This window comes from Prionailurus viverrinus, chromosome X (genome assembly GCF_022837055.1).
Source record: "Prionailurus viverrinus isolate Anna chromosome X, UM_Priviv_1.0, whole genome shotgun sequence".
In the NCBI taxonomy this organism is placed as follows: Eukaryota; Metazoa; Chordata; class Mammalia; order Carnivora; family Felidae; genus Prionailurus; species Prionailurus viverrinus.
Window position 1 is genome coordinate 45,774,426 of NC_062579.1, and position 16,612 is coordinate 45,791,037.

Genomic DNA, 16,612 nt, shown 5'->3' on the forward strand with positions numbered 1-16,612 from the left:
TTGTAAATTGTAGGTAAATTGCCTTCCCAGCAAAGGTGTTAGTTTGTGTGCACACATGTGCATGGACATGCATGTTTTGGAAGTGTTATGTCCTAATTGTCTACTTCATCAATTTTGTCCTTGAAAATTTTTCAAATTTCCTCTAAAGTACAGTTGAATAATGTTTCTCTCTTTAAGATTAAAGCACTCTTGTCTTCCAATGTTAGAACCAATAAGGCATTGTTTTGTGTTTTAACAACGATGTTGTATGAAAAAATACATTTATGTAAACACAAGCATGAGACTTGTTAGAGTGAAATGCTCACAACTAGAACAGAAAACACCCAAGGAAACATTACCACCTCTCAGGACCTGCACTTACTGCAAAGAATGGCCTAGTTGAGGGAATTGCTTGAACTATTTCAATTATTTCTTCTCTTGAAGACTTACTGTTAAATTTGCATAAATTAAATGCATGTATGAGGTGATCCCACTCTATGTAAGTCCATTTATTAGCTTCCACGTTAAAATCATTCTTTGGTCCTATCTCTCTTTCTTTGCTCAGACCATCAGCAATGACCCAAATGCAGGGAGAAGAGTCTCTTGATTTGAAGAGAAGACGGATTCACCAATGTGACTTTGCAGGATGCAACAAAGTGTACACCAAAAGCTCCCACCTGAAAGCCCACCGCAGAATCCATACAGGTCTGCCCACCTCCACTCCATCCCCAACATACACACACACACACACACACACACACACACACACAAGTCTGAGAGATCGGAGGAAAGAAAGTCTTGAAACAAAGACTAATCCATTTATACACATGGGCCCAAGCTTCATTAGTGGATTTTACTCTTATGTCTTGTTCTTACTCACATGTGGCTTTTATAAAGCCAAACTAGGAAAACACTAAGTCTGGTGTCTTCTGAATAGGCATTACCCCACTGAGAACCTGTGGCTCTTTCTAACTGGTAAATAATAACATTTATGTTAAAATTAAGCAGCTGAGACACCACTCCTTCCCTTATTACCACAGCGCCACAGGTTTTGTTGAGTATTGAAAAACAGAAAGGCAGTTTAAACCGAGTGAAATTAAAGCAGGCTTTTTGAGCTAAGCACAATACACCAACCTATAACATGCTCTTGTTCACTAGAAAAAAGGGTGCACATTAAAAAAATAGTAAGTAAAGCAGACCTGGTAGGGATGTGTCAAACCTGAGGGCACCTGCCCCCTCTGAAACAGAATTGTCACTCAACTGCAACTAATTATTACCAAATTTACCAAATTTACCAAATATTAAAGAAAATCAGAAAATTAATACTTTTATGTGAAATATGCTAGAATTTGGATGTTGGCCTATAATGTAAAAAGTTTTATAGCACCATGGAATCAAAGTAGCTTGCCTATGGGCCAGATGTAGATCGTCAATCATTAGTTTATACCCTCTGCTTTGTAGACTCCTTCTCCCCAGTCATCTCTAGCTCAGAATTGAGGCTTGGACACCATGGATAAGAAAAGGGCCTTTCTTTCTTGTAAACATGCATTGTGTTAACACTTGCTTTGTTAGGATTTGTATGTAGGAAACCAGAATCCTAGTTGCTGTGCCCTGATGCTCTGAACAGGTGACAAATTTCCAGGTTGCATTGTCCCAACATTCCTGTGGCACTCTTCTTATTCGTTGATGTTTTTTTTTGCCTCTCCTTCATGTAGAGTACAGGCTTATTCCACACACATGTGTGTGAGTGTGTATATATGTGTGTATATATATATGTATTTTTGTGTATAAACATAAATATATATTATATATTTGAGCTTAAAATTTCAACATGTAAAAGTAAAATAGTTTACTGGACTTTCAAGTAAGCTTCACCCAATTTAACAATTATATCAGTATTGCCCAATTTTGCTTTCTCCACATCCCTACTGACTCCCCCAATCTGTAGTGTATTATTTTGGACAATATTACAGACATCATATAATCATAGTCATAAATAATTCAACATGTTTTTTAAAAAGATAAAAGATTTTTTTTTTAATTTTTTTTTTCAACGTTTATTTATTTTTGGGACAGAGAGAGACAGAGCATGAACGGGGGAGGGGCAGAGAGAGAGAGAGACACAGAATTGGAAACAGGCTCCAGACTCCGAGCCATCAGCCCAGAGCCTGACGCGGGGCTCGAACTCCCAGACCGCGAGATTGTGACCTGGCTGAAGTCGGACGCTTAACCGACTGCGCCACCCAGGCGCCCCAAAAAGATAAAAGATTTTTAAAAATAGGTACAATATTACTATCACATACAAATTCCTTAATATTGATTTTTCTTAATATTGATATCACATTTCATAATATCAAATTTCCCCAACAGTCTAATAAATGTTTTTTTAATATTAGTTCAAATTAAAATTTAAACAAAGCTCATATATTAAATAATTTAGTCAACATGAGAAGGAGAGAGCTATGACAAAAGTTTGAGGAAATAGTGTTCTTTGCTAGGCAGAATACAAAAGCTGCTGTGATATGGGAGTAAGCTTGCCTTCTTTTTTTTTTTCAATATATGAAAGTTATTGTCAAATTGGTTTCCATACAACACCCAGTGCTCATCCCAAAAGGTGACCTCCTCAATACCCATCACCCACCCTCCCCTCCCTCCCACCCCCCATCGACCCTCAGTTTGTTCTCAGTTTTTAAGAGTCTCTTATGCTTTGGCTCTCTCCCACTCTAACCTCTTTTTTTTTCTTCCCCTCCACCATGGGTTTCTGTTAAGTTTCTCAGAATCCACATAAGAGTGAAAACATATGGTATCTGTCTTTCTCTGTATGGCTTATTTCACTTAGCATCACACTCTCCAGTTCCATCCACGTTGCTACAAAGGGCCATATTTCGTTCTTTCTCATTGTCCTCTAGTACTCCATTGTGTACATAAACCACAATTTCTTTATCCATTCATCAGTTGATGGAAATTTAGACTCTTTCCATAATTTGGCTATTGTTGAGAGTGCTGCTATAAACACTGGGGTGCAAGTGCCCCTATGCATCAGTACTCCTGTATCCCTTGGGTAAATTCCTAGCAGTGCTATTGCTGGGTCATAGGGTAGGTCTATTTTTAATTTTCTGAGAAACCTCCACACTGTTTTCCCGAGCGGCTGCACCAATTTGCATTCCCACCAACAGTGCAAGAGGGTTCCCGTTTCTCCACATCCTCTCCAGCATCTATAGTCTCCTGATTTGTTCATTTGGCCACTCTGACTGGCGTGAGGTGATATCTGAGTGTGGTTTTGATTTGTATTTCCCTGATAAGGAACGACGTTGAGCACCTTTTCATGTGCCTGTTGGCCATCCGGATGTATTCCTTAGAGAAGTGTCTATTCATGTTTTCTGCCCATTTCTTCACTGGATTATTTGTTTTTCGGGTGTGGAGTTTGGTGAGCTCTTTATAGATTTTGGATACTGGCCCTTTGTCCGATATGTCATTTGCAAATATCTTTTCCCATTCTGTTGGTTGCCTTTTAGTTTTGTTGGTTGTTTCCTTTGCTGTGCAGAAGCTTTTTATCTTCATAAGGTCCCAGTAATTCATTTTTGCTTTTAATTCCCTTGCCTTTCAGGATGTGTCAAGTAAGACACTGCTACGGCTGAGGTCAGAGCGGTCTTTCCTGCTAGGTCTTTTCCTTTAGGGTTTTGATGGTTTCCTGTCTCACATTCAGGTCCTTTATCCATTTTGAGTTTATTTTTGTGAATGGTGTGAGAAAGTTGTCTAGTTTCATCTTTCTGCATGTTGCTGTCCAGTTCTCCCAGCACCATTTGTTAAAGAGACTGTCTTTTTTCCATTGGATGTTCTTTCCTGCTTTGTCAAAGATGAGTTGGCCATACGTTTGTGGGTCTAGTTCTGGGGTTTCTATTCTATTCCATTGGTCTATGTGTCTGTTTTTGTGCCAATACCATGCTATCTTGATGAGTACAGCTTTGTAGTAGAGGCTAAAGTCTGGGATTGTGATGCCTCCTGCTTTGGTCTTCTTCTTCAAAATTACTTTGGCTATTCAGGGCATTTTGTGGTTCCATATGAATTTTAGGATTGCTTGTTCTAGTTTCGAGAAGAATGCTGGTGCAATTTTGATTGGGATTGCATTGAATGTGTAGATAGCTTTGAGTAGTATTGACATTTTGACAATATTTATTCTTCCAATGGATGAGCAGGGAATGTCTTTCCATTTCTTTATATCTTCTTCAAAAACCCTCATAAGCTTTCTATAGTTTTCAGCATACAGATCCTTTACATCTTTGGTTAGATTTATTCCTAGGTATTTTATGCTTCTTGGTGCAATTGTGAACGGGATCAGTTTCTTTATTTGTCTTTCTGTTGCTTCATTGTTAGTATATAAGAATGCAACTGATTTCTGTACATTGATTTTGTATATTGCAACTTTGCTAAATTCATGTATCAGTTCTGGCAGATTTTGGTGGAGTCTATCGGATTTTCCATATATAATATCAGGTCATCTGCAAAAAGCAAAAGTTTGACTTCATCTTTGCCAATTTTGATGCCTTTGATTTCCTTTTGTTGTCTGATTGCTGATGCTAGAACTTCCAACACTATGTTAAACAACAGCGGTGAGAGTGGGCATCCCTGTCGTGTTCCTGATCTCGGAAAAAGCTCTCAGTTTTTCCCCATTGAGGATGATGTTAGCTGTGGGCTTTTCATAAATGGCTTTTATGATCTTTAAGTATGTTCCTTCTATCCCGACTTTCTCAAGGGTTTTTATTAAGAAAGGGTGCTGAATTTTGTCAAAGGCCTTTTCTGCATTGATTGACAGGATCATATGGTTCTTATCTTTTCTTTTATTAATGTGATGTATCACGTTGATGGATTTGTGAATGTTGAACCAGCCCTGCATCCCAGGAATGTATCCGGCTTGATCATGGTGAATAATTCTATTTATATGCTGTTGAATTCGATTTGCTAGTATCTTATTGAGAATTTTTGCATCCATATTCATCAGGGATATTGGCCTGTAGTTCTCTTTTTTTACTGGGTCTCTGTCTGGTTTAGGAATCAAAGTAATACTGGCTTCATAGAATGAGTCTGGACGTTTTCCTTCCCTTTCTATTTCTTGTAATAGCTTGAGAAGGATAGCTATTATCTCTGCTTTAAACGTCTCGTAGAACTCCCCTGGGACACCATCTGGTCCTGGACTCTTATTTGTTGGGAAATTTTTGATAACCGATTCAATTTCTTCGCTGGGTATGGGTCTGTTCAAGCTTTTTATTTCCTCCTGATTGAGTTTTGGAAGTGTGTGAGTGTTTAGGAATTTGTCCATTTCTTCCAGGTTGTCCCATTTGTTGGCATGTAATTTTTCATAGTATTCCTTGAAAATTGTTTGTATCTCTGAGGGATTGGTTGTAATAATTCCATTTTTATTCATGATTTTATCTATTTGGGTCATCTCCCTTTTCTTTTTGAGAAGCCTGGCTAGAGGTTTGTCAATTTTGTTAATTTTTTCAAAAAACCAACTCTTGGTTTCATTATCTGCTCCACAGTTTTTTAGATTCTATATTGTTTATTTCTGCTCTGATCTTTATTATTTCTCTTCTTCTGCTGGGTTTAGGCTGCCTTTGCTGTTCTGCTTCTATTTCCTTTAGGTGTGCTGGTAGATTTTGTATTTGGGATTTTTCTTGTTTCTTGAGATAGGCCTGGATTGCAATGTATTTTCCTCTCAGGACTGCCTTCGCTGCATCCCAAAGCATTTGGATTGTTGTATTTTCATTTTCATTTGTTTCCATATATATTTTTAATTTCTTCTCTAATTGCCTGGTAGACCCGCTCATTCTTTAGTAGGCTGTTCTTTAACCTCCATGTTTTTGGAGGTTTTCCAGACTTTTTCCTGTGGTTGATTTCAAGCTTCATAGCATTGTGGTCTGAAAGTATGCATGGTATGATTTCAATTCTTGTATACTTATGAAGGGCTGTTTTGTGACCCAGTATATGATCTATCTTGGAGAATGTTCCATGTGCACTCGAGAAGAAACTATATTCTGTTGCTTCGGGATGCAGAGTTCTAAATACATCTGTCAGGTCCATCTGATCCAATGTAACATTCAGGGCCCTTGTTTCTTTATTGACCGTGTGTCTAGATGATCTATCCATTTCTGTAAGTGGAGTGTTAAAGGCCCCTGCCATGACCACATTCTTATCAATAAGGTTGCTTATGTTTATGAGTAATTGTTTTATATATTTGGGTGCTCCCATACTCGGCACATAGACATTTATAACTGTTAGCTCTTCCTGATGGATAGACCCTGTAATTATTATATAATTCCCTTCTTCCTCTCTTGTTACAGCCTTTAATTTAAAGTCTAGTTTGTCTGATATAAGTATGGCTACTCCAGCTTTCTTTTGGCTTCCAGTCGCATGATAAATAGTTCTCCATCCCTTCCCTCTCTAAAGGTGTCCTCAGGTATAAAATGAGTCTCTTGTAGACAGCAAATAGATGGGTCTTGGTTTTTAATCTATTCTGATACCCTATGTCTTTTGGTTGGAGCGTTTAGTCCATTTACATTCAGTGTTATAGAAAGATACGGTTTTAGAGTCATTGTGATGTCTGTATGTTTTATGCTTGTAGCAATGTCTCTGGTACTTTGTCTCACAGGATTCCCCTTAGGATCTCTTGTAGGGCTGGTTTGGTGGTGACGAATTCCTTTAGTTTTGTTTGTTTGGGAAGACCTTTATCTCTCTTTGTATTCTAAATGACAGACTTGCTGGATAAAGGATTCTCGGCTGCAAATTTTTTCTGTTCATCACATTCACGATCTCCTGCCATGCCTTTCTGGCCTGCCATGTTTCAAAAGAGAGATCAGTCACGAGTCTTATAGGTCTCCCTTTATATGTGAGGGCACGTTTATCCCTTGCTGCTTTCAGAATTTTCTCTTTATCCTTGTATTTTGCCAGTTTCACTATGATATGTCATGCAGAAGATCGATTCAAGTTATGTCTGAAGGGAGTTCTCTGTGCCTCTTGGATTTCAGTGCCTTTTCCTTCCCCAGTTCAGGGCAGTTCTCAGCTATTATTTCTTCAAGTACACCTTCAGCACCTTTCCTTCTCTCTTCCTCCTCTGGGATACGAATTATGCATATATTATTTCTTTTTACTGTATCACTTAGTTCTCTAATTTTCCCCTCATACTCCTGGATTTTTTTATCTCTCTTTTTCTCAGCTTTCTCTTTTTCCATAATTTTATCTTCTAGTTCACCTATTCTCTCCTCTGCCTCTTCAATCCGAGCTGTGGACGTTTCCATTTTTTTTTTTTTTTGCATCTCGTTTAAAGCGTTTTTCAGCTCCTCCTGACTATTCTTTAGTCCCTTGATCTCTGTAGCAAGAGATTCTCTGCTGTCCTCTATACTGTTTTCACGCACAGCGATTAATTTTATGACTATTATTCTAAATTCACTTTCTGTTATATTATTTAAATCCTTTTTGATCAGTTCATTAGCTGTTGTCATTTCCTGGAGATTCTTTTGAGGGGAATTGTTTCGTTTGGTCATTTTGGATAGTCCCTGGAGTGGTGTGGACCTGCAGGGCACTTCCCCTGTGCTGTGGTGTATAACTGGAGTTGGGTGGGGCTGCAGTCAGACCTGAGGTCTGCCCCCAGCCCACCGCTGGGGCCAGAGTCAGACTGGTGTGTGCCTTCTCTTCCCCTCTCCTAGGGGCGGGATTCACTGTGGGGTGGCGTGGCCCATCTGGGCTACTTGCACACTGCCAGTGTTGTGGTCCTGGGGATCTGGCGTATTAGCTGGGGTGGGTAGGCAAGGTGCATGGGGGCAGGAGGGGCAGGCTTAGCTCGCTTCTCCTTAGGTGATCCACTTCAGGAGGGGCCCTGTGGCAGCAGGTGGGAGTCAGACCCGCTGCTGGAGGGACGGCTGCACAGAAGCACAGCTTTGGGTGTTTGCACAGAGCAAGCAAGTTCCCTGGCAAGAACTGGTTCCCTTTGGGATTTTGGCTGGGGATGGGCGAGGGAGATGGCGCTGGCTAGCACCTTTGTTCTCCGCCAAACTGAGCTCTGTCATCCCAGGGCTCAGCAACTCTCCCTCCCTTTGTCCTTCAGCCTTCCTGCTTTCTGAGCAGAGCTGATAACTTATGACCTCCCAGATGCTAAGTCCTGCTTGCTGTCAGAACACACTCCGTCTGGCCCCTCCGCTTTTGCAAGCGAGACTCGGGGCTCTGCTTGGCCGGCGGGCTGCCCCTCTGCCCCGGATCCCTCCCGCCAGTCCGTGGAGTGCACACCGCCTCGCCGCCTTTTCTACCCTCTTCTGTTTGCCTCTCGTCTGCACTTGGCTCTGGAGACTCCATTCTGCTAATCCTCTGGCGGTTTTCTAGGTTATTTAGGCAGGTGTATGTGGAATGTAAGTGATCAGCAGGACGCGCGGTGAGTCCAGAGTCCTCCTATGCTGCCATCTTCCCTGTTCCCTCTGCTTGTCTTCTTTTAATAACTGACAGAATATCAGCATAACTAGGGTGTATTGAATACAGTGGTTGGTGGGAGAAACCTTCATGTGCAAGAGTGAAAGGTGGAAGACCACTTAAGAGGCTACTGTAATGATCCAGGCAAAAAAAAAAAAATTATAAAAGTCTGACTAGTAGGATGGGAGTGGATGTGGAGAAAAATGAGTGTATTGAGATGGAAAGGACACTTACAACTGTCAGATTTCTGTTTTGGGGGGCTGTGTGTACAGAGGTGTCATTTACAGAGATAGGGAGTTTGTCAATGATGAACACAGTAGTGGGAAAATTGCCATGGAATCAAACCTTGTTATTCAACCAAGGTATACTTTTCTCTATTCCTGGTATTCCACAGGTTCTTTAAAACTGAGGTAGCTGCATAAATGCCCTCTCCATTGATGTCCAAAGATTAGAGTTCATTGCAAGGGGCCCAGAGAATAATATCCCTGTCTCTGGTAGATATTCTCTCAGCAGAAAACCATGAGGTCCATGTTTATTTGGATACCACCTGTAGCATACAGCACAGCTGTTCATCTCCACTGAGCTTACAATTATACAAAGCAAGAGTTGCAGATACAACAATTCCTACTAAACAACTTTCAAGTTCTACTGTTTAAGAATGGGACCACCCAATCACCCTGGCTCAAAATTGATCATTGATTTTTAACATTCTTTTATGATCTCAGTTATTTGTTTCTGAAGTTCTATTATTTCTTTCTTCAAATAGTTCTTTTATTGAGGATGTAGACAATGTATGCCAAGAGCATATATTGTGGAGCTACATTGTCTGGATTTGACTTCCCAGTCTACTATCATTAGCTGAAAGTTACTCCACCATTTTCAGCCTTGGTTTTCTTATCTACTATCTGCATATTAATAGTGAAAAACACTTATAATAATATCTGACATACAGTAAACACTCAGCAAATATTAGCTATTATTAAGGTTCTCTCAGTTCCAATCTCACTGCCACACCCCTTAGCCTTTTTGTCTTGATTAATTCTTTTGCCTCTAACTTTGATAAACTCTAGTTGACAATTAAAATTGTATATATTTGAGGTAAATGAAAATGGTAATGGAGTAGGAGGACCCTAGGTCACTTTGTCCTATGAACACAGCCAGATAACTATCAAATCAACCTAAATATTCCAGAAATATACCTGAAGACATACAGAACAAATTACACAGCTAAAAAGACAGGGGTCACACCAAAGAAGGTAGGAAGTGTGGTCACGTGATTTAGGAAAGAAACATTGCTGTTGCTGCAGAGGGAAGGGATCCATGCTTTCAACAGAGAAAGTTGAGAGAGGACCACACAGGGGAACACACAAGGAAAATATTTACCCAAAGTCATTGGCTTGGAAAAAGAAAGGTGCTAAATTTCCTGACTTCATGCAATCAGCAGGGCTTAGAGCTTAGACTTTTAAAGGTCAGCAAGCTAGACTGGGATATAGCAGAAGGGCACTGCTCTGCTCCTAGAGAGAAAGAGGGCAAGACACCAAAGGGTAGACAGCATGGAAACAGTGAACTGAAGAGTGCCTGGGGCATTGAGCAGAGATATTATTTGCTTTCCTCAGAACAAGTCCCTGAGAGGTAGTACTCATGGAGATACATTTACAGGAACAAAGGAGGTGGCATGTGTCACTTCCTCTACCCACCCCTCAGCATAAACACAAAGCCACCTGCAGGAAGCAGCAAGTGCAGACATTGGCTGCCTAACTTTCATACACAAAGCCCCATTGTCCCATACACAGGTGGGTCTGCCCTTTACAGTCAAACTTGCCTCAGTCCCTTCAAGCAGGCCCCTCCCCCATAAGACTAGCACAAACACCTGCCCACACCACATCTCCTGACCTGAGAGTACTGTAGAGCCTCAGTACCAATAAAGATGGTGACAGATATCATTTCACAAGCAGACCAAGCACAACTAGTTGAAACGTGCCATATTCAAGCCAGGAACCAAACATTACCAACAGTAGGCAAGGAGAGCCTCAGCAGATGACAGACCTGAAAGAGCAGACAAAATACAAGAACAGTACACATGCAAAACACACCAGAGATACTTGGTGAAGTGCCAAGCCTTCACATTATGTGACCTCTTCATAAGGCCATTACTTTCCTGAGCAGGAAACATAACTAGCTTTTCTAACATACAGAAGAAGGCAGAGACATAGACAAAACTCAAACACAGAGGAATTTATCCCAAAATAAAGAAATAGATAAGGTTAAACCCAGAGATCTAAGTGAAACAGATATAAGTAAAATGCCTGATTTAAAGCAACAATGATAAGGATACACAATGGGCTTGAGAAAAGTATACAAACCATCAGTGAGACACTTATGACAGAGACAAAGAGTTAAAAAAAGAATCAATTAGAGATGAAAAGTGCAATAAATGAGATTAAAAACATGCTTGATGCAATGAACAGCAGGATGGAAGAAGCAGAGGAATGAATTAGTGACCTAGATGACAAAGTAACGGAAAGTAATGAAGCTGAACAAAAGAGAAGAAGAATTATACAACATGTGAGTAAACTTAAGGAACTCAGTGACTCTGTCAAATGTAATAATATTTGTACTATAGGAGTCCCAGAAGAAGCAAAGAGAGACATGGAAGTAGAAAATTTATTTGAAGAAATAATAGCTGAAAACATCCCTAATCTGGGGACAGAAACATATCCAGATCCAGGAGGCACAGAGAATTCCCACCAGAATCAACAAGAACAGGCTAACCCCAAGACATATTGTAATTAAATTTGCAAAATATAGTGACAAAGAAAAAATATTAAAATCAGCAAGACAAAAGAGGTCCTTAAACTACAAGGAAAACCCATAAGAATAGCCAGGGATTTCTCAACAGAAACCTGGCAAGCCAGATGGGAATGGAATGGTATATGCAAAGTACTAAATGGGAAAAATCTGAAGCCAAGAATACTCCATCCAGGAATACTATCATTCATAATAGGAGTGGTAAAAGTTTCTGATATAAAAACTGAATAGCTCCATGCAAAGAATGAAATTTGAACACTTTCTTGCACCATACAAAAAATTAAGTCAAAATGGATTAAAGACATAAATGTAAGACAGGAAATCATTAAAATCCTAGAGAGGAACACAGGTAATAACATCTTTGACATTGGCAATACCAACTTTTTACTAGATATGCCTCATGAGGCAAGGGAAACAAAAACAAAAATAAATTACTGCCACTTCATCAAAATGAAAAGCATCTCACAGTAAAGGAAACAAACAAGCAAAATAACCTAAAAGGCCACCAATGGAATGGGATAAAATTTTTGCAAATAACATGTCTGGTAAAGGGTTACTGTCCAAAATATATAAAGAACTTAAAATAGTCAACATAAAACACACAAGTAATCCAGATAAAATATAGCCAGAAGGCATGAATAGATATTTTTCCAAAGAACACAGAAGATGGCCAGTGGAAATATGAAAATATGCTCAACATCACTGATCATCAGAAATACAAATCAAAACTACAATGAGATATCACCTCACACATTTCATAATGGCTAAAATTAACAACACAGCAAATAATAGGTGTTGGTGAGGATGTGGAAAAAGGGAAATCTTCTTGCACTGTTGGTGGGAATGCAAACTGGTGCAGCCACTCTGGAAAACATGTGGATCTTCCTCAGAGTGTTAAAGATAGAACTACCCTATGATCCAGCAATGCACTACTAAGCATTTATGTAAAGAATACACAAATACTTATTTGAAGGGATACATGCATCCTAATGTTTATAGCAGCATTATCAACAATAGCCAAATTATGGAAAGAGCCCAAATGTCCTTTGACTGATGAATGGATAAAGAAGATGTGGTATGTATAATATAAAGCCAATATTACTCAGCCATCAAAAAGAATGAAATCTTGCCTTTTGCAGTAATGTGGATGAAGCTAAAGAGTATTATGGAAAGTGAAATATCACATATTTCACTCATATATTTCCACATATATATTTACTCATATGTGGGATTTAAAAATCAAAACAATCATGGGAGAAAAGAAGAGAAAAAGCAAACCAAGAAAACAACTTTTAACCATAGAGAGCAAACTGATGTTTACCAGAGGGCAGGTGGGTGGGAATTTGGGTTAAACTGGTGATGGGGATTAAGGAATGCACTTGTTGTGAAGAGCACTTGGCATTGTTTGGAAGTGTTGAATAACTGAATTATGCACCTGAAACTAATATTATACTGTATGTTAACTAACTGGAATTTAAATTTAAAAAAGAAGCCTATGGGAATAGCTGCATGCTTAGCACATGAAAAACCCACTGTGTGTAAACTTTCTGTCGAGTAATATCTGCTTTCATTAAGATATAAGTTATGTGTAGAAAGATATGATAGTATCAGTATGCTTAACTAGTTGGAATTATCATGTGTATAATGCATCCTTCAACTAATGTCTTCTTTGAGTAAGATACAGGTGTTTGTAAATGTATGTGTAGAAGCATATGGGAATAGCTGCATGCTTAACACTCTGAAACCATGCTATGTATAATCTTTCAAGTATCATCTTATTTCATTAAAGTTTCTACAGGGGCGCCTGGGTGGTGCAGTCGGTTAAGCGTCCGACTTCAGCCAGGTCACGATCTCGCGGTCCGGGAGTTCGAGCCCCGCGTCGGGCTCTGGGATGATGGCTCAGAGCCTGGAGCCTGTTTCCGATTCTGTGTCTCCCTCTCTCTCTGCCCCTCCCCTGTTCATGCTCTGTCTCTCTCTGTCCCAAAAATAAATAAACGTTGGAAAAAAAATTAAAAAAAAAGTTTCTACACATACCTGTAAAGGCATATGGGAATAATCATATGCTTAACTCTTTGAAACTACTTTGTATATAAATCATCATTCAAGTAACTTCTTTCATTGATATAGATGTGTTTATAAATGTATGTGTAGAAGCATGTGGGAATAGACCCATTCTTTCTTGAATGAGACTAGGTAGCATATAATGTATATTTCAAGTAACACCTTCTTTCATTAAGATATACGTGTTTGTAAACATATGTTAGAAGCATATAGGAAGATCCCTGTCCTTATCTCACTGAAACTACACTGTGTATAATCCTTCATTCAAATAACATCTTATTTAATTAACATATGTGTGTTTATAAATGGATGAAATAGAAGTACAAGGGAAGAGCCTGGTGCTTCACACATTGAAATTACAATGTATATATACAAATGGAATACTACGTGGCAATGAGAAAGAATGAAATATGGCCTTTTGTAGTAACATGGATGGAACTGGAGAGTGTTATGCTAAGTGAAAATAAGCCATACATAGAAAGATACCATATGTATTCACACTTATATAGGTCCTAAGAAACTTAACAGAAGTCCATGGGGGAGGGGAAGAAAAAAAAAGAAGTTAGAGAGGGAGAGAGCCAAAGCATAAGAGACTCTTAAAAACTAAGAACAAACAGAGGGTTGGTGGGGGTGGGAGGGAGAGGAGGGTGGTTGATGGGTATTGAGGAGGACACCTTTTGGGATGAGCACTGGGTGTTGTATGGAAACCAATTTGACAATAAATTTCATATTAAAAAAAGTAAAAAGAAATTACAATGTATAAACTGTCATCTAAGTAACATCTTCTTTCAGTAATATAAACCCACTAATAACTGACCCCATAACCCTAGGTATAAACCTTAACACTAACCTTAACTCCTAATAACTAAACCTAAACCTAAATCCTAACCTCTATCCCTAACCTTAAACTTAACCCTAAATATAACCTTCTGGTTTTAGAGGGTTATAGTTTTGTAAACTATAGTATACCAGGAACATACACTTACCCTGACCCTAAACCTAACCCTAACCCTATATCTGAGAAGAAAAAAAATGGAATGTATATGTGTATACACACACACACACACACACACACACAATGGGATATTACTCAGTGATTTAAAAAAAAAAAGAATGAAATCTTGCCATTAGCAATGACATGGATGGAGATAGAGAAGTGTATGCTAACTGAAATGAGACAGTCACAGAAAGAAAAATAACATGTGATTTAGAATTTAAGAAACAAAACAAATGAGAAAAGGGGGGAAAAAAGAATGAGAAGCAAACCCAGAAACAGACCATTTACCATAGATCAAAAACTAATGGTTACCAGAAGCGAGGTGGGTAGGGATATGTTTTAAATAGGTGATAAGGATTAAGGAGTACACTTGTTATGATGAACACCAGGTGTTCTATGTAAGCGTTGAATCACTATTTTATACACCTGAAAAAATATTACAAATATGGTAACTAACTGGAATTTAAATAAAAACACTAAAAAGAATTTCCCAGGCAAACAAAAATTAAAGCAGTTCAGGACAACTAAAACAGGCAAGCAGGAAATATTAAGGGAACTTTCTGAGTGCAAAGGAGAGGCCAAAAGTGACAGAGACAAGAAAGAATTAGAGAAAATCTCTATAAACAATGACAAAATAAGTAAAATGGCACTAAATACACTCCTATCAATAATTACTTTGAGTTTAAATGGACTAAACACTCCAAGAAAAGACAAAGAGTGTCAGAATGGATTTAAAAAACCACAAGACCCATCTATTTGTTGCCAACAAGAGACTCATTTTAGACCTAAAGACACCTTCAGACTGAAAATGAGGGCATGAAGAAAATTTATTGTGCAAATGGGTGTCAAAAGAAGGCCAAAGCATCAATACTTATATTAGACTAACTACATGTACAACAAAGACTGCAACAAGGAACAAAAAAGGGGAATATATAAAGATAAAAAGAAGACAATACAACAAGAAGATATAATCATTGTAAATATTTACGCACCCAACATGAGAGCACCCGGATATATAAAATAATTAATAACAAATATAAAAAAAACTAATTTAAAATAATACAATAACAGTAGGGAACTTTATTTATTTATTTTATTTTTTAATATGAAATTTATTGTCAAATTGGTTTCCATACAACACCCAGTGCTCATCCCAACAGGTGCCCTCCTCAATGCCCATCACCCACTTTCCCTTCCCTCCCACCCCCCATGAACCCTCAGTTTGTTCTCAGTTTTTAAGAGTCTCTTATGTTTTGGCTCCCTCCCTCTCTAACCTCTTTTTTTTGTTTTCTTCCCCTCCCCCATGGTCTTCTGTTAAGTTTCTCAGGATTCACATAAGAGTGAAAACGTACATTACCTGTCTTTCTCTGTATGACTTATTTCACTTAGCATAACACTCTCCAGTTCTCTCCACGTTGCTACAAAAGGCCAGATTTCATTCTTTCTCATCACAAAGTAGTATTCTATTGTATATATAAACCACAACTTCTTTATCCGTTCATCAGTTGATAACATTTAGACTCATCAGGGAAATACAAATCAAAACCACACTGAGACATCACCTCACTCCAGTCAAAGAGGCTAAAATGAACAAATCAGGAGACTTTAGATGCTGGCGAGGATGTGGAGAAACGGGAACCCTCTTGCACTGTTGGTGGGAATGTAAACTGGTGCAACTGCTCTGGAAAACAGTGTGGAGGTTCCTCACAAAATTAAAAATAGATCTACCCTATGACCCAGCAATAGCACTGCTAGGAATTTACGCAAGGGATACAGGAGTGCTGATGCATAGGGGCACTTTTACCCTAATGTTTATGGCAGCACTTTCAACAATAGCCAAATTATGGGAATACTAGGGAACTTTAACTCCCCACTTACATAAATGGACAGAAGAACTAAACAGAAAATCAACAAACAATGGCTTTTAATGACAAACTGTACCAGATGGACTACCAGATACATTCAGAACATTCCATCCTAGAACAACAGAATACACATTCTTTTCAAGTGCATTTGGAACATTGTCCAGAATAGATCAATATTATAACACCAAACAGACCTCAACAAATAAAAAAAAATGTAAACCATACCATACAACTTTTCTGATAACAATGGTATGAAACTAGAAATCAACCATAAAAAAAAACTATAGAGAGAACACAAATACATGCAGGTGAAACAACATGCTACGTAGCAATAAGTGGGTCAACCAGACAATGAAAGAATAAACTTAAAAGTACACAGAAACAAATGAAAGTGAAAACACAATGGTCCCAAAGCTTTAAGGTGCAGCAAAAGCAGTGTTAAAAGGAA

General features: G+C 38.7%; 1 protein-coding gene across 1 annotated transcript in view; it reads left to right on the top strand.

Moving 5' to 3' along the window:
- Positions 1 to 16,612, top strand: part of KLF8 (KLF transcription factor 8) — a 270,355-nt gene that overhangs the window by 242,629 nt on the left and 11,114 nt on the right. The window contains exon 5 of the mRNA XM_047844974.1: positions 545 to 684. Coding sequence (XP_047700930.1) covers positions 545 to 684 — 140 coding nt within the window. The remainder of the gene's footprint in view (positions 1 to 544; positions 685 to 16,612) is intronic.